Consider the following 21,599-nt stretch of genomic DNA (forward strand, 5'->3'; position numbering starts at 1 on the left):
TAAATTGACGTCTCTTCCTTCAGTGTTAACTATTGGCATATTTTCTTTGTTTCTCTTCCCGTGCTCACTCCATTTTGAGTAATTAGCCAGCAAACGTCTTCCACTATTTAAAATGTTCTAAATTGCACTGCATATAGGATTTGAAGAAATGCCATTAACTATCGATATTTTGAAAGTAATAGGTCTGCAAATGACTAGAGACAAACTAGAAAGAAAACCTCTAGGCTGTTGAAATATTTGTTCTCTAATCTAATTTTTCCAAAGTTTCCCTTTCAGAGTGCAACTAATGAACTTAATGAGGATACTTGTTTCCACAAAATAATAATAATAATAATGATGGTATTTGTTAAGCGCTTACTATGTGCAAAGCACTGTTTTAAGCGCTGAATAACTCTGTGGCTGGGGATAAGGCCATAAATGAATTACTATGTAGTACAATGCGCACAATAGCTGTATTTTTATCCAGATGAATTATCTATCATTTGTCAAACCAGAATGTAGAAAAATTCACTTACGAGCCTGCTCCGAACTAATATTTTAAGTGAATATTGAAAGGTATTTCAGTATCAGCTCTCATGGCGATTGAGTTTAAATTTCCCTGACGGATCAGGAATGTACCAGCTTTCCCACAGGTTGGTATGAACACTAGGTGAGTCCCATGGTTTATGTCTTCCATTCCAGTGAAGTAATTTAGCTTCTTGAAGAAAATGTTCAGAGTATCTGGTTTCTGTGCTCCAGCCTTCAAAAGTTTAGGATAAAATGGGAGTTTATATTAATTTTCACTTTATAATGTGTTCTTACTTGCCATAAATGACCAGAAAGCATTGCACTAGGAGACATTCTTAGGCTAAGTTGTTTGGCTGCTGTTTCTCTAGCAGCTCTTGAGTCAGTTGTAGGAAATTCTGGTAGTATGCCATATTTACTTGCATGATTGCCCCACTGGTTTGAATAATTTTTGCAATTCTGAAACAGGGGAGGGGGCATTTAGATGGGGAACTGTGTCCAGTAATAACAGTCATTTGTGGTATTTGTTTAAGCATTTACTACTTTCCAGACACCGTACTAAGCACCAGAGTGGATACAAGCAAACCAGGTTGGACACAGTCCCTGTCCCACATGGGGCTCACAGTTTCAATCGTCATTTTACAGATGAGGTAACTGAGGCCCGGAGAAGTGAAGCGACTTGCCCAAGGTCACACAGCAGAGAAGTGGCGGAGCCGGGATTAGAACCCAAGACCTTCTGAGTCTAGCAATAAGGAGAGCAGGGGAAAATAAAAAGAAATGAAAGTTGGAAGAAAGGAGGGGAGAAGGAAGAGCAAGGTAAGAGTGCATTTGCAATTGCTTCTTCTATTGCAGTCTCCCAGGTGTTGCATATGGAAGCACTCAAAGTACAGCAACCTCCATTCTTCCTACCCTGGAATTTGCACATTTCCACAAGTCTGAATCTGCCATCATTCGTACCTGACTCCTTTCTACCCTATGCATGCAGGTCTCACAACTCAGAAAAATAATCTTTTATTTCCTCTTCAAAAATCAGGTGGAGGGGAGAATGAAGTGGTAGAATGAAACCAAAACATTGCTAAGCAAGAGAAGAATAAGGGGAGTGTGAATTATAATTTAGCCTCTTTAGAGGATCGTAGATCGTTAATTTACGCTGGGCCAAAGTTGAATCCCTTAACTTCCTAGTAATACTTTTTTGGGGGAGGCATGGGGGAAGTTGTTCTTTAAATAATCCCACACGTACCAAAAAAAGGAAAAAAGACTGTTTAAGTCTTCTGGAGGATCCACTGCTGAATAAATTCTGTGGAGTCACACACCTTGAACCCATAGTCCCTTGGTTTCTACAAAGCCTGAGAATTGGCCAATATACTTTTTCTTTTAATTTGAGCTTTCGTATAGCAGATACTTTTCTTAAGTCATTATTACTTCATTTTACTCTGTTCATTATGTAGTGCAATAAAATAAAATTCTTACCTAAGTGTCGAATGTGCCACATTGGATTGATGCTAGAGTATTTTCCATGAAATACTATAAGCATTGGTGAAGTGGCTACCCCTCCTCCCAGGGAGCTGCTATAGAGGTTTTCCCTAGGAAAAGAATGAAGTACCAAATCATTTCTCAGGTGAGAAAGGTGATTTAATGTTGTAATGTAACTCTAAGTACAGTATGAATTCTCTTTATTTTAAAAGACTAAGCATGCTTATGATCCTAAGTTCCATAACACACTCCTAGTTGTTGGAGCATAATTTTATAGTACTGTATATCCCAGCAGTATATTTTAATAATAAATTGCAACTTTCCAGAATATTTGAAAAATTATTTAAACCATTCTGTCCCTGAATGTCCAGAGATAAGTAAAAGACAGAGTTGGAGGGAGGCTAAAGCTGGATAATTTTCCATCATGTGGTGAAACGTTTCTACAGATGGAGTCTCAATTTAGTATGTCTAATATGAAACTACTATGAGAACACAAATCAGTAGCAGGGCACGGGGGAGAAAACATGTTTAGAGGGAGAGCTGTTTTACATACAACTTCACTACAAGTTTGTAAGCTTGAAGGCAGTACTATTGAACTCATTCAAGTATTTGCTGCAGTGCTCTGCACAGAATAAACACTCAGTAATAATCATTGTGGTATTTGCTAAGCACTCACTATATGGCAAGCACTATATCAAGCACTGGGGTAGATACAAGATAATCAACTCCCACATGGGGGTCACAGTCTAAGTAATGAGGGAGAACAGGTATTGAATCCTCATTCTGCAGGCGAGGGAACTGAGGCACGGAGAACTGAAGTGACTTGCCCAAGGTCACACAGCAGGTCCATGGCAGAGCCAGGAGAAGAACCCAGGTCTTCTGGCTCCTAGGCCTGTGCTCTTTCCACTAGGCCACACAGCTTCTCTAGTAAATACTAATGATAATACTAATAGGACTAGTAAATATTATACTATACAGAATAGTAATAGTAAATGCTGTTAACTCACTTTCAAGAGAAAATGTACTTCTGCCATATGCCAGGCAGTCTTCTCTGCCCCTGCTACGGGCAAGAGCCATTTCCCTTTTCCTCCCCTTTAGCTGTCAACGCCACCTCTAGACTTCAAGTACATTGTGGGCAGGGAATATCGTCAATATCCCACGTTATCAATTACTCCTGAAAGGAAGGTGAGGTAAATTCATAATTTAAGAAACCTACCTTTGCAATTATTTAAAATGTCATAATTAAGGGGCTGCAATAAGCTTATTGTCTATGGGTGGCAAAATGACAAATCCTCCACAGAGTGAAATGCCTGAGTAAACTGTGTCAAGACCGAGATTGGAACTCGCAACCTTAAATCTGTAGACAGCTCTGGCTCAAAGTGAACTACAATCTTATTTTTTGTTGATATAGCTATCAAATACTATAGCCCCTCAGAATGTTATGGTTTCCCTTGGAAATTCATTCTTCACAAATACCCTAAATCCAGCAAGCTTGTTGTGGGCAGGGAATTATTATTATGGTATTTGTAAGTGCTTATTATGTGCCAGGCACTGTACTAAGCACTAGGGTGGATACAAGCAAATCAGGTTGGATGCAGTCCCTGTCCCATGTGGGACTCAGTCTCGATCCCCATTTTACATATGAGGTAACTGAGGCACAGAGAAGTTTAGGTGACTTGCCCAAGGTCACACAGCAGACAAGTCGTGAGCCGGGTTTAGAACCCTTGACTTTCTGACTTCCAGGTCCATGCTCTATCATCATCATCATCATCATCAGTCGTATTTATTGAGTGCTTACTATGTGCAGAGCACTGTACTAAGCGCTTGGGAAGTACAAATTGGCAACATATAGAGACAGTCCCTACCCAACAGTGGGCTCACAGTCTAAAAGGGGGAGACAGAGAACAAAACCAAACATACTAACAAAATAAAATAAATAGAATAGATATGTACAAGTAAAATAAATAGAGTAATAAATATGTACAAACATATATACATATATATACATATATATATGTATATATAACATATATATATACATATATATATGTTATACATATATATATACATACATATATACAGGTGCTGTGGGGAAGGGAAGGAGGTAAGATGGGGGGGATGGACAGGGGGACGAGGGGGAGAGGAAGGAAGGGGCTCAGTCTGGGAAGGCCTCCTGGAGGAGGTGAGCTCTCAGTAGGGCCTTGAAGGGAGGAAGAGAGCTAGCTATCCACTATACCATGCTGCTTCTCGGAATGTGTCTATGTATTGTTGTATTGTACTCTCCCAAGAGCTTAGTACAGTGCTCTGCACACCGAAAAGTGCTCAGTAAATATGAATGAATGAATTCCTCTCCATGACTTTCCAGGGAGCCGTGTCAAAACCAAAAATCAACTCACCATCAGCTGGAGCTGAGAGCCACCCTACCACATTAATGCACAAAACTTGCTTCTGGGTGACGCTATTTTCTTCCCTGCCTAGCACTTGCCACCACATGACACTCCACACACAGTCTCGCATTATTGCCCCAAACTGCTCCTTGCTTTCTGATTTCCTACTTGCAACCATCATCATCATCATCATCAATCGTATTTATTGAGCGCTTACTATGTGCAGAGCACTGTACTAAGCGCTTGGGAAGTACAAATTGGCAACATATAGAGACAGTCCCTACCCAACAGTGGGCTCACAGTCTAAAAGGGGGAGACAGAGAACAAAACCAAACATACTAACAAAATAAAATAAATAGGATAGATATGTACAAGCAAAATAAATAAATAAATAAATAACCACCCACCACCACCCCCTACTCCCCAACCAGCCCTGGTGCCTGGTGCAAAGGAGTCATCCAGGCAGCAGCAGAGGAAAATTGGAAGTGGGCAGTGGGTGGCAGTAAGAGATCACAAACTGAACAAGGAATGGAGTTGAGTGGCAGAGGGGGACAGGTTTTTGCATATTAAATGAAGGGCAGTGATCCCTCGGTCGACTACTTGATTTCTTTTTCAAGGTGGTACACTATCCTGAAATCTGAATGTATCTGTTAGGGTATGCCTGACATACCTTCTAGACTGTAAGCCCACTGTTGAGTAGGGACCGTCTCTACATGTTGCCAACTTGTACTTCCTAAGCGCTTAGTACAGTGCTCTGCACACAGTAAGCGCTCAATAAATATGATTGAATGAATGAATGACATAGCTAGACTGAATTTTGAAAATTAACAACATTAAAATAAGGATATTATAAACTCCTTGAGGGCAGAGAGCCTGTCTTTCACTCCTCCTATGTGTTCCCAAGGGCCTCCAACTGTGCTCTGCATAGAGTAAGGTGCCCTCAGTAGATCCCAAGGGTATGGATTAAATAAATATACCTACTCCACATTTTTTTGCATCCATTTCTCCAGTTGCTTTGTAATGCGCTGATGCTTCCACTCTGTCATATTAGCAACAATCACACCAGGATTAAAGGAGCAGGTGCTGGGGCTGATTCCAAGATCCTTAACTGTTTTCTTTCTGAAGTCCAGGTAGCCCATATAGGTGTTCTATAAAGAAATAAACACAATTTTAAATTACAAGTACGGGTTAGTGTTATCCCCTCTTCTTTTAGACTAAGCTCATTGTGGGTAGGGAATGTGTCTATTATATTGCACTCCCTCGAGCATTTAGTGCAATGCTCTGCACCCAGTAAGCGCCTAATAAATACAATTGATTGATCTTTGAAATACCTGGGAAGGAAAAGGCAGAATATTTTATAGCCTCTCTGTGCCAGAATCCACCAAAAATATAACAGTCAATTATTCTGATCATAACTCCAAAATTAATATTTTCCACATGTTTAGCAATGAGCAGTTTGAGGACATGTGTAGCATATTAATGTTCACAGAGTACTCTTCAGTATGTGTAAACATATTTATTCAGTTTCTTGGAAATTAGGTTTTTGCAATGATGTGTTTCTTAATCCCATCTAGAGTAAGAAATTATTCATACCACGCGTAGGTAGTACCTATGATTGAAATGTTGTGAAACAAAGAATTACATTAAAGACTCATATTGTAACAATTATTACTGCATAAATTTATGAGCATATTATTGTTTGCAAAAATTTGTAGTCTTCATTTTCTCTCACCCCAGTCTCCTGGGCCTTTCTCGCCCCATTCCGTGAGTCTTCCTTCTGCACCCTTTCAATAATGGTATTTTTATTATTTCACTTCGTCTGATCAGTACTTTTTAATGGTATCCGTTAAGCACTCACTATGTGCTAGACTTTCATTTTTAACCCAAATTTGAAGAAATGAGGAGTTAGGGTCAAGTATGATCAAGATAATAATAATAATCGTACTTGTTAAGTGCTGTGTGCCAAACACTGTTCTAAGTGCTGGGTACAAGCGAATTGTGTTCCACCTAATTAATGTCCTACATGGGGCTCACTGAATTAATCCTCATTGTAAAGATTAGGTAACCGAGGCACAGAGAAATGAAGTGACTAGCCCAAGCTCACCCAGCAAACAGTTGGCAGAGCTGGAATTAAACCCAGGTCCTTCTGACTCCCAGGCCTGTGCTCTATCTACTATCAATCAATCAATCAATCGTATTTATTGAGCGCTTACTGTGTGCAGAGCACTGTAATAAGCGCTTGGGAAGTACCAGTTGGCAACATATAGAGACAGTCCCTACCCAACAGTGGGCTCACAGTCTAAAAGGGGAGACAGAGAATAAAACCAAACATACAAAATAAAATTAATAGAATAGATATGTACAAGTAAAATAAATAAATAGAGTAATAAATATGTACAAACATATATACAGGTGCTGTGGGGAAGGGAAGGAGGTAAGATGGGGATGGAGAGGGGGACGAGGGGGAGAGGAAGGAAGGTGCTCAGTCTGGGAAGGCCTCCTGGAGGAGGTGAGCTCTCAGTAGGGTCTTGAAGGGAGGAAGAGAGCTAGCTTGGCGGGTGGGCAGAGGGAGGGCGTTCCAGGCCCGGGGGAGGACGTGGGCCGGGGGTCGATGGCGGGACAGGCGAGAACGAGGCACGGTGAGGAGATTAGCGGCAGAGGAGCGGAGGGTGCTCTATCTACTAGGCCATGCTGCTTCTCCTTCAAAGCCCTCTAGAAAAGTCACCTCTCGCAGGAGGTATTCTGTGATTAACGCCCCTCTATTTTGGCATGCATACCATCAGCTATCTTAGCACTGTTTATTCATTTGTGTCAGCTATTTACATTCAGCCTGTTCCACTCAAGTACCGAATTGTATATATTTCCATTTATGTCTCCGGTCTGCCCATTAGACTGGAAATTCTGTAGATACAGGGATTCTATCTTTTACTTCTTTAGTATGTTCCCCCCAGAATCTAAGACAGTGCGATGGAAAGGGGAAAATCCAACTAGCCTCCTCCTCCCAATGGGATTTAGCTTATTTTCACTCCTTAGGGAATTTGGGCAGAGGTTAGGGCTGTGGTTGTGGCTGCTATAGCAGGAGCAAACATCTTCCTGGAGAGTCACTGCAGACACAGAGCAAGCTGCAGGAGATTTTCATGCAAGATATTTTTTTTTTATCATTTCCAACAAAGAAGAATGCACCTTACCTTCATTCCTGTCTATGCTAATGGCATAGGTGTATTTTTGACATACGCTCAAGCTGAAGGCATAGAAGTCACATGCAAAACCATGACTTGATTTTTCCCCTGCTAGACCGTAAGCTCCTTGTGGGTAGGAATAATGTCCATTGTATTGTACTCTACCAAGCACCTGGTACAGTGCTATGGATGTAAGCTCATTATGGGCAGGGAACGTGTTGGCTAATTCTCTTGTAGTCTCCCAAGCTCTTGAAACAGTGTTCTGCACATAGTAAGTGCTCAGTAAATACTACTGATTGATTAAGCACTCAGTAAATACCACTGATTGATTGGTTGTCTTTTCCCAATCAACCACAGTCTCCAAGGCAGCTACCCAAATGTATCATCCTTTACATATTGACAACTTGTACTTCCCAAGTGCTTAGTGCAATGCTCTGCACACAGTAAGCACTCAATAAATACGATTGAATGAATGAATGAATGACACCCTAGAGCATCTTTCGGTTCAGAATACAATCAAACGTTTTGTCGTGTGGTGCTCATTTTAATTGCAGAGAAAGGAAATATGAAACAAGGGCTAAAACCAAGTCCATAGATTAGATTTACAAATTAAGCTCACCTGCATTCCTACACTTCTAACCATCTCGTGGGTCGAAGGCAAATCACAATCATCTGAGAAAGCTGCTGCGTGGCCCAGGGTCAACTTTGTATCATACAGTTCTTGGATATCACCTAATTTTAGAAGCACTGAGTTAAACACATAGCAGTGTTTGGTTTGGTTTCAAAATAACTTAAAAATCCTATTTTCTGAGCATATCCCCTTATAAAAGCAGATTTTGGGACTTCAGAAAAAGTAGCAGAAATTACTGTTCAATGTGGGGATTGCACATAAGAGGACTGGGCAGTTTAAGAAGGAGTTTAGGGACTCATGATAAAAAGCCTTCTACTCTTTTTCCCCGTTTTTTTTATCAGCCATCTGCTAGTAAAGCTAATAATGATAATAACAAGATCTCGTATCTATAAGATACAAAACCAACTGCTGTAGGGCACAAAAGACACTGCCTTCAAAAATCAGAAAGGATAACAGTCATTTTGAGTGTGGCCTTTTATGTCTTAATAATCTTTATTGATACCGATACATACCCCTAATTTCAAACAAAACTCATGTTTTCAGGTAAACAGTGGAAATTGTTATTTGGGAAATTGGTAAAGAAAATCATAACTTTTATTTATCCATTATTCCCTTCCAAGAGTTCTTAGCAGGCAACATACCTTGCACAATGACATCATCATCCAAATATATGACTTTCTCATGTTTTTGGATAAGCAGGGGAAGATAAAATCGGACAAAGTTCAGCTATTGAAATAATAAGAGAGACAGATTTGGAATAGGCCCCGTATCTCAGTGTCTCAGTTGCATTTATGGGATTCTGCTGTGGTTTGGTCGAACCTGCCTTTTAACCTGTACTTTGGTTTTGTGCAGGGAGCTGAGAATAATAACTGCAGTGCTTCAGTGACACCTTGCAGGGCTTTCCCGGTACCTGCTTTCTCTGAACCATGTGGTCACCAACACTGCTATCGTGTCTTTAATACGCTAAATAAATCTCACTTGACCACACTGTAATAAGGAAAAGGCTGAGTTCATTTGAAAAGTCAACTCAGTCGATGATGCATTAGAAATTACACACTAAGCACTATTTGCTTTGAGTCAGAAATGACCTTTCCTTTTCAACAAAATGGCATGTTTGATGTGTTACCTGATCAGAAAAACCTTAAAGCATAATTTAAATACCGGATTCAGGTTCTTGCTCAAAGAGCGACTTCTGTTGGTATGGAAGTTGCAAGGGAGATTAGATTTGACATTAGCCCTTAAAGGCATTCAGACAATTCAAATTTGGGGCTAAGTTTCCTTTACTGGGAAATAGCCCAGCTTAGGTGGATTTGAAAGCCAAGGCTACTATTTGAGAACAATCACTATAGGACTGAAGAAATTTTGTCTCCTCTGGAAAAGGATTTGGAATTCTGTGGAGAGCCAGAAACTTCTTGTTCTACTGAGGTGTTCCTCTTTTTTCTGCATCCTGCATATTTTCCTAATCATCTTCGTATATCATCCATGTGTCTTAATATCACAAAGGTATTTCAGTAAACTACGGAGTATTCCTACTTACAGGATGAAGTAGTTCAGGACGTAATGCAGCAGGTCTGATTTTCCCTTTGAGCACCAGCGGGTTAAATTCCACAATTTTAAACTTTATTTCTCTCAGTTTGGAGTTCTCAATCCATTTTCTAAAAGGATGAAAGAAGCACGTGGCAAATACCTCAAAAACCATGTGTAGTCCTCATTGTCCCCGTGCTAATTTCTTGTCTATGAAGTACCAGCCGGAACATCCTATCAAATGTCAAATTAATGTGGGGAAAAATATCTGATAGTGTCTCTTGCTTCACCTCTCATGAACTTCTTTCCCTTCTTTTTACAGTTAGAACCAGGACTCCTCACCTTCAGTATCTTCATTGCTTGCCTGATTCCTTGGCATTACATTCAACTATCTTGGCCTCCAATTTCGAGGATCACTTACCACTGTACCAATGACTCCTCCAACCCAAATTACCTGAGTCAAATATAGGTCCTTGGCTAGTTTATGTTTCAGTTGGCTCAAGATTGGAGCAAAGTAGAGACATTTACCTGATTCGTGGCAGAGTATTTTTGATCCCGATCACATAGAATAACACGTTGGCATCTGTGTTGCTGTAGATGCTGTTTATGGCGGCCATTGCTGCTCCCATTCTCCCTGAAGCTGCACATATCACCACAGGAATTTCTTCTTCCAATTCCTCTGGACTCTCAGAATTATCTGCATACATTCAAATCAGTAGCTAGGAATGAAACTCAAAATAGAATGTTATGGTGAAACCAATCAACTCCTTTTTTACATGCTAATGGGAGGAAAAAAAGTATTGTAGATAAATGAATGACAGACAATGAATCATTCAGTGGTATTTGTTGAGGACTTACTGTTTGCAGAACATTGTATTAAGTGCTTGAGAGAACACACTACAATAGAGTTTGTAGACATGAGCCCTGCCCTCAAGAATCTTACAATCTAGTAGGGGAGACAAATATTGAAATAAATTACAGATAATAGTAATAATAATTGTGGTGTTTATTAAGTGCTTACTATGTGCCAGGCACTGTTCTAAGCGCTGGGGTGGACGCAAGTAAATTGGGTTGGGCACAGTCCCTGTCCCATATGGGGCTCACAGTCTTAATCTCCATTTTACAGATGAGGATAGTGAAGCACAGAGAAGTGAAGTGGCTTGCCCAAGGCCACACAGCAAACTTGTGGAAGCAGCAGAGAATAAGGCCGTATACGTATGAGTGGAGGGGTTTCTGATAAGTGAGATGACCAAAAGAGAAAGGACAAAAGAGAGCAAGAGAAAGGACAAAAAGCAGGAATCATTTACAAATAACGTATCAGCTCCAGAGTGTAGACAGCTGGTTACAAATATATTTTACTCGAGCTAGAAACCAGATTCAGAATTTTGCTATTCCTGTAAGCAGCCAGAAAGTATAGACAAGAAGCACCGTGGCCTAGTGGATAGAGCATGGGCTTGAGAGTCAGGAGGACCTGGGCTCTAATCCCAGCTCCACTAAGTGTCTGCAGTGTAACCTTGGGCAAGTCACTTCACTTTTCTGGTTAGCTTGAATCTACCCCAGCTCTTAGTACAGTGTCTGGCACATAGTAAGCGCTTAACAAATACCACAAAAATAACCAACAGAAGTGAATCATCAGGAAAGCTAATCACAACTGAGCAGGATAACTAACAGCTGATTCCTGTTACACTGAACAGTGCTTTCTTTGTTTATTGCCTGTGATTTGACAGCTTTTTTTCTCAATTATGTAACAATATTTCCTTTCTACATTGCCATTAATTGTGAGAGAACTTGAACTTAGTTCTGCTCGAATGTCCCAATCTTTAAATAAAGAACTGATTACAACAGGTAGAGGTCCATGAATCGGATTGCAAAATCCTTAGCCGCTCCTTGGAATTTGCCAAACAAATTTCCTTCAGTTTTACGAAGGAAAGAAAATGGAAAAAAAAAAACCCAAGAGGGCAGTAATGAACCAGCAGAACAGCAAAATGAATTTCTGGGAAATGATAAAGTTACCAAAAGGTAAGGTTTTAGCCATGCTCCTTTTCCCAATGAGAAGTTTACTTACTGTGTTCTGGGGTCTTTGTTTTGCAAATGTTCACATCAGCTAAGGGCTTTGCACATTCATCTTTAGAAGTTGTGCTTATTCAACTCTATTTCCTCTTCTAGTGAGGCTGCGTGACTGTGTGAGGGCCCTGAGCTCCTGTGCGTGTCCTGACTGCCTTGCTAGGAAGGGTCTAGCCTGGATAGTGCTGAGGGGTGGAGGGCTGGCTGAGGGCAGGACCCTGGCAAAATAACTGCAGCAGTTCTGTTCCTCAGCCAAGTGGCTGCCAAGGTATTCTCTTCACCAGATGTAAATCTGGCCCTAAGGAAAGAATTCCATGGGGAGGTGGCCAGACATTTTTTCTGTCTCCTCTCAGGGTCTCGCTAAGTGCCCTCCTGTTCATAGGTAGTGTATAGATCCCCATATTTTATCATGATATTTTATGCCCAAATTTAAATTTTAAAAATAGTTTGAAGGGTCTTTCAGTTTAGGTGAGCTGGAAGTAATCTTTCTGGGTTGTAGACTTCACGTCCACATATGAATACTGAAGTCTTCAATCTGCTGGGGAGATTCCACTGGAGTGGGAGGGGGTATTGCCCCCATCCCCCCCACAGGATTGGTTCCAAAGTTTGCTCTGCACAAAGTACTCAGTAAATATCACTGATTAATTGATTATTGGGAAGAGCAGGCAGTCATACCTAGCCCATCCCACCTTTTGGAGCCAAGTTGTTGGCTCTTGTTTCCTGCTGGCAAGGAGAAGGAAGCCACAGCTGTCTGAGCTCCAGGGCAGCCGATCACCCCTGGTATCCCGTGAGGATGAGCCACCTACCAGCCCCCTCTGCCCAACTCTTCCAGAATGCCTGGGACATCAGTGGGGGACAAGGCAGGGGTTTCATTGATGAAATGCACCCCACTGGGAAAGACAGTCACTGCCCCAGGGGAGCGTGCCACCACCACCACAACCGATGAAGACTTGGCTCTAACCAGCCATTAGTATAGCCAAAGTAGCTTGCTGGAATCTCACCTGTTTCATTCTTCAGAGTTGATCCCTTACGAACTTTATTATACAGAATCATGCAGAGGCTCAGAACAAGAAGCAATAGCAAAATCTGATTAACTGAAACAAAAAGAAAGTTAATATCTCATATAATAATAAATGTGAAAATTCAAAAGTGTCTGAAAATAGTTAACTAGATGTGTTTTCTGGAATTAATTTTTCAGTAAGAAAATGCATCTGGGTGACAGTCCGCCAAAGGTAAGCATAACGTTGATTGTCACAGAAGCAGTTTCTCCGGGCATGCTAGCAACAAGCCTCCAAAACAAAAACAATATGAAAATTCCACATCTCACTTTTTTCCACAATTATAAAATCAAAGAGCATAAACATTTCAAAAACATTCATATGTGCCAACAAGCAGCACACGTTTTGTGACTGAATTCAGCATGACATAACTGAAGACTTGCACAGACATATGCCAGAAGCAGCTCACACTGACTATAATAGGCCAGATAGTCAGCTTCTGGTTTTCCCAGCTGGAGACCTATAGATGGAGGCTGGACCACCATTATCACATTTCTGAGGCAGGGTCTGTAAAGCCAATTTAACATAACAAGGATTGTCTGTGCAGTTAAAAATCAATGTTCTTGGGACAATGTACCTACCACTAGCCCTGCCTCCAAATTGACTTTGAGAACCTTGATGTCAGCCTGATGAGATGATTGACAGAACACTGATTGCTGTTCCCCCTCAAGGTCAGGTCCCCTGCCTTGCTGTTCCCCTGGATCCCCTCAAGAAAGTCCTCAGAGTTGTGTTTCACCCCAGTCAGCCGTCAATCACTTAGGCAGTTAGGCTGTAATCGCAAAACACTATTTCTGCCCAGCCTGAATTTTGCTCTTCAGTCCTATTCTTCTGTGGACAATTCCCCTATTATGAATTAGCTAATGAGTCAGGTAACATTAGAGGCATTGGCAGAGATTTTCTTCACAGAAACTCAACCCTTTTTTGAACATTCTCAGGGATAATGGTTTTAGCTTTTCCTATCAAATGTTTGGAGTGAAATGGGAGTTAACTGTTCATTTCTCAAGACTTCCAGGCATAGAAAACTTGAAAGAGAAAAGTAGTTGACAGGTGATTTAAAAAAAGGTAAATATTTTACTCACTTTTGCTCACTAATAAGCTCAAGACCAATAATCACTATTTTCCCTCAACTAAGGACATCATGGTTCTTACACTGTATTTTGCTACAATTCCAAAGTGCATTGACCTTGTTGTATGAAAACTTATTAATCATGTTCATCTTGTAGTGAGACAGTCTACAATTTTAAAAATGGACTTCCTACTTGAGTCAAAAGAAGATATGCAAGAATAACCATGTATCACGGTCCTAAAATATATTTTTGTGCCATTTTCAGCTTCCTGAGCATAAGAATCTTCACGGAGATTTTGTAGGACCACTCCATGAATATGTGATGAAGAGGTAATAATTACGATATTTGTTAAGCGCTTACTATGTGCCAAGCACAGTATAAAACAACACATATTTTAATAACATTCTCAACATTATTGTCTCAACATTATTGGATTTTTGAATTATTCTTAGTTGCAATACTTCCTTTTCTCTCACCTACTAAGGCAACACTTCAGAGTGGCACTTTTTTGGAGGTCTTAAGAAAATAGTTTAACCATTCATGGTCTATTTACGGATGACTGTTAGCATAAATAGATTTGACATAGCACTGAGGTTATGCGTAAATAGAAGTTCCAGTTTCTGTACTCTTGAATATTTAGCATTTCTGGAGGCAATCTTGTGCAGAACTCAAATCCATTCAATGCTAGCAGCATAAATTAACACCCAATGGGGCAGATTTATGTGAACTAAGATTAACCTCATTTGTGAAGTCACCAAAAATACCAAGCCATTTATCCATTCAATTTTAAAATGGTAATCTTTTGAGGTAGAGGAGAAAAACCACAGCCATTCACATTACTGACCTCCCACCAATTCCGCCCCCACAAATAGAACCATACCCTTATATTTCATGTTGAAATTTCAAGTTGTTGACTTTTAAGGGCCTAAGTATGGGTAAGCAACCCATACAGTTTAACCAGATTTTGAAACGAAATACCAGGCTCAGCTTTCGCTTTTCTGAAATGGTTTACAAGTAATCATCCAGAATCGCACATTATTAGTTTAAAAAAAATGATCTTACTTTTTCGCAACAGAGCCATGTGTTCGTTTAGTTAAAAAACTGGAATCTGTGGGTTAAAAGGAAAAAAGAGGCTATAAAGAAATTCAAAGACATAAATAATTCTTCATTTCAATGGTCTTGTTGTCCACATCATTTGCTATTTACAAGGTTACATGCCTAAATAATTGCTTCATTCAAATCTGTTTGATGAGTCCCACGTTACAGGTCAGTAAGCAGACAGTTCCCAGGGATATGCACACCAACTGCACCTTCCCCAGAACTAATGATAGAGTTAAATCCTTGATTAATCCCTCTTCCTTGCCAATCATGCCATCTCATCAGCTTCGTCAACAAGTATATATATAATTTATATATATATACATATTTCTATATGATAAGGACCGTCTCTGTTGCCGAATTGTACTTCCCAAGTGCTTAGAACAGTGCTCTGCACACAATAAGCACTCAATAAATATGATTGAATGAATTAATATATATATATATTTACAATTTATTCATTCACTCACTTTTTCTACATGCAAAATTTCTTACTCCCTATCTCCTCCCTCATCTCACGCTACTTATTGGGCTCCTTCAGTTGCTCTGAGAGCAACTGCAGATTCTCCTTTGGCTTGTGGACATTCCAATTGCTCTGACGGATCTCTAATCCCTCAGGATACCTGGAGAATTTAGTTTGTCCTCAAGCCACTGGACTGTCTGTTCTTCCAATTTCATTTAGACCATTCTTCTAGTTCTTTCCTAAAGATCCCAAGTAATAGAAGAAATTTAAAAACAAAGCCTAAAGGGAGAGAGAGTAAAGATTCAGAGTCTCTAACCATTTTCACATTCCACATCTTCATCTTTCCATTTGGAAGCTATGGTGTTGTGTGATCTAAATTGAGAACAAATCTTAAGAGTTCTATCGACTGGATCTGCTTCCAGGAATAGCTTCTTTATTGGAAGACAGATGGTAAGCTCACTGAGGGCAGGGAATGTGTCTATTGTTATATTGTACTCTCCCAAACGCTTAGTACAAGGGCTCAATAAATACGATCGAACAAATGAATGAATGAATAAGTGGAAGAGAGGATCACCAGCAACTCCATTAATCTCAGTAAGAGACTAGCTTTTATCAATCAATCAATCATATTTATTGAGTGCTTACTGTGTGCAGAGCACTGTACTAAACACTTGGGAAGTACAAGTAATTCCTTCTTTCTGGGAAAACACAAGAGATGTTAACAAAGCATTTGTTTTATAGTCCAACTTTCTGGATTCCTGTAAAATTTCCACTGCGAACTTCAGAAAGAAAGAAAGAAAAGTAATTCATGCCATTCACCCAAGGAGGATTTCAATGAGATAGCATAATAAATGTAATACAGCATATTTTATTTTGCTAGATAGTACAGTACTATAATGCACATTACTAAGAGGTTGTCAAAACTGCCAAACCTAGCACTTGGCTTGAGCTGTCAATGATTTCCAGTCCTATTTTCTAATGCTAACCATTCACAAAGAAATAGAGAAAGAAAGAGGGCAGCATAAAGGAAACCCAGAAGCCCCCTGTTATTGAGCTACAGGGATAAAGATTAAAAAGAGATAAAAAGATTACTCTGCGTAAGAACTACCCTGTTTAATTAGGCCCAAATTATGTTGTTATGGAGAATCCCTTTTCTACATAAAGAGTAGTGTTCAACCAAGTCTGAGGAAGGGTCAGGCTAAACCTGAAGATTATATGCCCATGGTTTTGATTATGCTCTTCTCCCCATGCTTAGACAGTGTGGAGTGGGGGAGATGTGCTAGGGGAGGGGAGGGTAGAGAGGGAAAGGTATTGATGCAAATGACATCTCATGTCCTCTACCAATCATGTAATTGCTTCCTGGCTCTGCACTTTCTCCTTTTGGCACCTCCTTTCTAATGTCACTGTCCATCTGTTCCAGTACAACCCTTAGTGTGGGTGCTGATGACACTGCTACCTTGGGAGCGCCTCCCTCCCCATTTCAGGGGCACCTCCCCATTCCACAACCCCTGTCATGTGAAAGGGCACTGAGGCTCTGGGAAAACAGTAGTCCCAATCCCCTGGTTGTGGCTCTAGTGGGACAGGGACTGTGTCCAACCTGATTTAACTTGTATCTACCCCAGTGCTTAGTACCAAGCCTGGCACATAGTACGTATTTAACAAATACCATTAAAAAACAAAAAGAAGGGATAGGGCACCTAAAGCCAAAGCTTCAGAGAGCCTTGAAGAGGAATCCAGGCCCAGGGTTTCATCCCAGATTGGGGAAAACAACGACAGAGACCAAAACAAGGAGACAGAGATAAAGTTAGATGTAGAAGGAAGAAGCTGAGCCAGGAGAATAGAAGCAAAGCGGGATAGAGACGTAATCAGCAAAGCCAGTGTCCTAGGACTAGAGAAATGCAGCCGTGGAGGAAGAAAAAAAAGTAATAATTTCAGTCACTGATGCTGCCTCTCCCACAGTGCTCTGTACATAGTAAGCGCTTAACAAATACTATTATTATTATTATAAGCGCAGTGTTTGAAGGCATCAGGGCACTGTGGTTACAGTGGCCACAATGGTTGTGGTGGCAAGCAGCATCAATAGCATTTTCCAGTCTTACCTGCTTCAGTCCCTCTGTATCCTGAGTTCCTAACAGAGGCAAGAGTTTGAGAAAACTAGAGACTACTATGATGGCAGCGGTGATGGCAATAATAACTGTTTGGCTGCTGCTTCACTTCATGAGAGTCTCTTTGGAGCTCCAGGAGTCCGGCAAAAAAACAAAACAGCTGTGTCAGGAGCAGGTAATAAGAGAAACTGCTGTTGTCTCTGCTGCCACCATCTTGGCTGCAGAAAGTTGGAGGCCTCTTTCTCAGGGAAGAGAAGGAAGTGGTACTATGCATAAATTCCCTTGTAAGGAATCTTAACCGATGAACTTTCTGCCCAAGGGCAGATCATGAAAGATGAAAACTCTTTTTAATGTATATATACTCAATTTATATTTATAGTTATAATATATAGGTAAGTAAATATCGATCTAGTGCAAAACACTAGACGTTTGTCGTCCAAAACTTCAATCTGAAAAGGCTCAGTCCAGCACATAAAAAGCACCTACATTTTCGTAGCCATCATGTACTATATTTGCAGAAACGTTAACCGGAATGCTAAATTCCTGAATTTAAGGCCCACTGAAATCAAGGTTTGAGTTGTGAATCGACAGCTTCAGGGCTGAGCTCCCAGGGCTCATATGATAATAAGGGGCTACAGCAGGGAGAGAGTGAAATGAAAACAATGCCACAGCTGTTCAGAAATGTCTGATTAGCAAAGTATTTTACCTTGAAAATGCCAGGCAATATTTGGTATTTCTCTTTTCTGAAGTGCTGCAGGCTGAGAGTATTTACTTCCTTGTAGTCCCCAATCTGCTGCCCTTCATGCTACAGCTGCTTAGTCCATGAATCCCCTCGGAAAGCCCATGGGCAAGAGCCCCACAGAATCAATATCGTCTTTCCAAAGGGGAATTCCTTTTTCGGCCCCCTTCAAGTCTCCTTTGGAGTGGCTCTGGTTTCCTCTTTCCACGTCTGTGGAGCTGCTTGGGATTCAGCCGTTGCACTGGCAAAGTCAGGCAGTCTCATAAACTGTTTCCAGATGTGCTGCGTGATCCAGACTTGTTCTGCCAAGCTTCCTTCAAGAGCCTCATCGGGCAGATTGCATGCAAAGTCCATTAAAAACAACAACAGTAACAAAACTCGAAATGGTAGAAAATTAAACAGTTGAGAACTAACTTCTAGCATAGTTTGGGTCTCGTTCGAAATGAAAAAGTAAAAGTTGGGGTTGGGGGAAGGAAAGCTTGAATCGAGATTATAAAAAAAAACAACCAAAAAACTTTTTGTATTTTCCTGAAATCATCCGGTAGCCAACATTCTTGCTTCCCAGAATCATAACACATCAATCCTATTCTGAAAAGTGCCTGAGCTGTTAACTAAAAGATGGTATTGAACTTTATTTGCTTTCTCTTCAGTGCTAAAAATGCTTAGAAATTGTCCCAGCTCCTATCATTCTCTCCCTCCCTCCCCGGCCACTCTCTCCTGTTACCTTTTCTTCAATGCTTCTCAATCAATCAATCAACTGCATTTATTGAGCGCTTACTGTGTGCAGAGCACCCTGTCGGTCTGTCACTCTGAGCTTGGTAGGCCAACCCAGAAAAATCACTGATGGTTCTGGCTTAGTTGGATCAGTCTCAGTGTAAGGTCTTGCCTCACCACTCAAATATGCCCAAGGGAATTAGACCTACTGTACATGAGCTGATATATTTGCATGTTGCAGCCCTGGATTTTCCACTCGGGGAAGTACTGTTCTCCCCATCTCTACATAAGCTCATTGTGGGCAGGGACTATGTCTGTTACATTGCTGTATTGTATGCTCCCAAGTGCTTAGTACAGTGCCTTGCACACAGTAAGTGTGCAGTAAATATAATTGTCTGACTGACAGCGATGAGTTGGAGGACGGATAATATAATGGCAGAAAGTATGTGAGAGTTGAGAAGGTAATTTATCCAAGGTTATTCCAAAATATACTACTTTGATTCATTCAAATTTTGCCCAGTGAAAAAATGTACTGCTTTATGAAGATTCTAAGGTTCTATAGGAGGTTCTAAGGTTCTAATCTTCTATATGAAGATTCTATAGGACAAGTAAAACACTTTTAATAAGGTCTGATATTATCAGGTTATTACTGCTGTTTCCACATCACACTACCTGATCTGAAAGATCACTTTGGATACCAATTCCTTTGGGAGGAAGCTGTGTTCTGTCCTCAAAACCCCAAAATTTGTCTCCTCGAGCTAATAATTGTAACTGTGGTATTTGTTAAGCCCTTACTACGTGCCAGGCACTGTACTAAGCACTGTATTAGACAGGAGATGATCAGGTAGGACAACGGTCCTTGCCCTATATGTTTGAGCAAGTGGGAGGGAGAGCAGGTCTTGAATCCCTCTTTTGCAGATGAAGAACCTGAGATATGGAGAAGTTAAGTGACTTGCCCAAGGTCATGCAGCAGGTAAATGCTAGAGGTGGAATTAGAAAGCCCTTAACTGGCTCTGGTTTGTATTCAAATTGAAGTACAGCTGTGACTGTTAGCCCTCCCCTAGCACATCTCCCCCACTCCACACTGTCTAAGCATGGGGAGAAGAGCATAATCAAAACCATGGGCATATAATCAATCAATCAATCAATCGTATTTATTGAGCGCTTACTGTGTGCAGAGCACTGTACTAAGCGTTTGGGAAGTAATCTTCAGGCTTAGCCTGACCCTTCCTCAGACTTGGTTGAACACTACTCTTCATGTAGGAAAGAGATTCTCCATAACAACATAATTTGGGCCTAATTAAACAGGGTAGTTCTTATGCAGAGTAATCTTTTTATCTCTTTTTAATCAGCAGCTCCTCAAAAATCTCCAGTGGCTACCAATCAATCTGCGCATCAAGCAGAAACTCCTCACCCTGGGCTTCAAGGCTGTCCATCCCCTCGCCCCCTCCTACCTCACCTGCCTTCTCCTGCCCAGCCCGCACCCTCCTCTCCTCTGCCGCTAATCTCCTCACCGTTAGGCCTCGTTCTCGCCCGTCCCACCATCGACCCCCGGCCCACGTCCTCCCCCGGGCCTGGAATGCCCCCAATCCCTCTGCCCCTCCGCCAAGCTAGCTCTCTTCCTCCCTTCAAGGCCCTACTGAGAGCTCACCTCCTCCAGGAGGCCTTCCCAGACTGAGCCCCTTCCTTCCTCTCCCCCTCGTCCCCCTCTCCATCCCCCCATCTTACCTCCTTCCCTTCCCCACAGCACCTGTATATATGTATATATGTTTATACATATTTATTACTCTATTTATTTATTTTACTTGTACATACCTATTCTATTTATTTTATTTTGTTAGTATGTTTAGTTTTGTTCTCCGTCTCCCCCTTTTAGACTGTGAGCCCACTGTTGGGTAGGGACTGTCTCTACGTGATGCCAATTTGTACTTCCCAAGCGCTTAGTACAGTGCTCTGCACATAGTAAGCACTCAATAAATACGATTGATTGATTGCCAACTTGGACTTCCCAAGCGCTTAGTCGAGTGCTCTGCACACAGTAAGCGCTCAATCAAAACGATTGATTGATTGATTGTCTCCCCCTTTTAGACTGCGAGCCCACTGTTGGGTAGGGACCGTCTCTATATGCTGCCAACTTGGACTTCCCAAGCGCTTAGTCGAGTGCTCTGCACACAGTAAGCGCTCAATCAATACGATTGATTGATTGATTGTCTCCCCCTTTTAGACTGCGAGCCCACTGTTGGGTAGGGACCGTCTCTATATGTCGCCTAGTTGGACTTCCCAAGCGCTTAGTCCAGTGCTGTGCACACAGTAAGCGCTCAATCAATACGATTGATTGATCGAGTCAATACGATTGAATGAATGGTTGTGATCAGGGGGCGGCCCCGCGTCCCCTCAGGCAACGCCTCGTCCGTGACGGGGCGGCTCCCGGCCCCTCGGCCCTCGCTCCGCCCCCCGGGGTCCCCGCCCCTCGGCCCCCCGCCCCTCGGCCCCTCCGCCTCGGCCGCTCCGGCTAAGCGAGGCCGGGGCCGCGCCGGGGCCTTGGGCCGCGCCGCGGTGGGTTGTGGGAGGAGGAGGAGGGGGGTCGGGGAAG

General features: G+C 41.6%; 1 protein-coding gene across 2 annotated transcripts; it reads right to left on the reverse strand.

Annotated features, from left to right (window-relative positions):
- Positions 1 to 6: 6 nt before the first annotated feature.
- GLT8D2 (glycosyltransferase 8 domain containing 2) lies at positions 7 to 18,608 on the reverse strand. 2 transcript variants are annotated; one of them, XM_038756378.1, is made up of 10 exons: positions 18,260 to 18,608; positions 14,950 to 14,995; positions 12,764 to 12,856; positions 10,227 to 10,395; positions 9,712 to 9,829; positions 8,816 to 8,900; positions 8,163 to 8,275; positions 5,346 to 5,512; positions 1,975 to 2,087; positions 7 to 739 (listed from the first exon to the last, which is right to left on the reverse strand). In XM_038756378.1, exons 2-10 carry the CDS (start codon positions 14,966 to 14,968, stop codon positions 567 to 569), a joined length of 1,050 nt encoding a protein of 349 aa, XP_038612306.1. In that variant the 5' UTR covers positions 14,969 to 14,995; positions 18,260 to 18,608; the 3' UTR covers positions 7 to 566. The 2 variants fall into 2 exon arrangements, with proteins under 2 accessions (XP_038612306.1, XP_038612307.1); XM_038756379.1 differs by lacking the exon at positions 18,260 to 18,608 and adding an exon at positions 17,548 to 17,568.
- Between the last annotated feature and the right edge of the window lie 2,991 nt (positions 18,609 to 21,599).

The sequence above is a fragment of the Tachyglossus aculeatus genome, chromosome 14, assembly GCF_015852505.1.
Source record: "Tachyglossus aculeatus isolate mTacAcu1 chromosome 14, mTacAcu1.pri, whole genome shotgun sequence".
Classification (NCBI taxonomy): domain Eukaryota; kingdom Metazoa; phylum Chordata; class Mammalia; order Monotremata; family Tachyglossidae; genus Tachyglossus; species Tachyglossus aculeatus.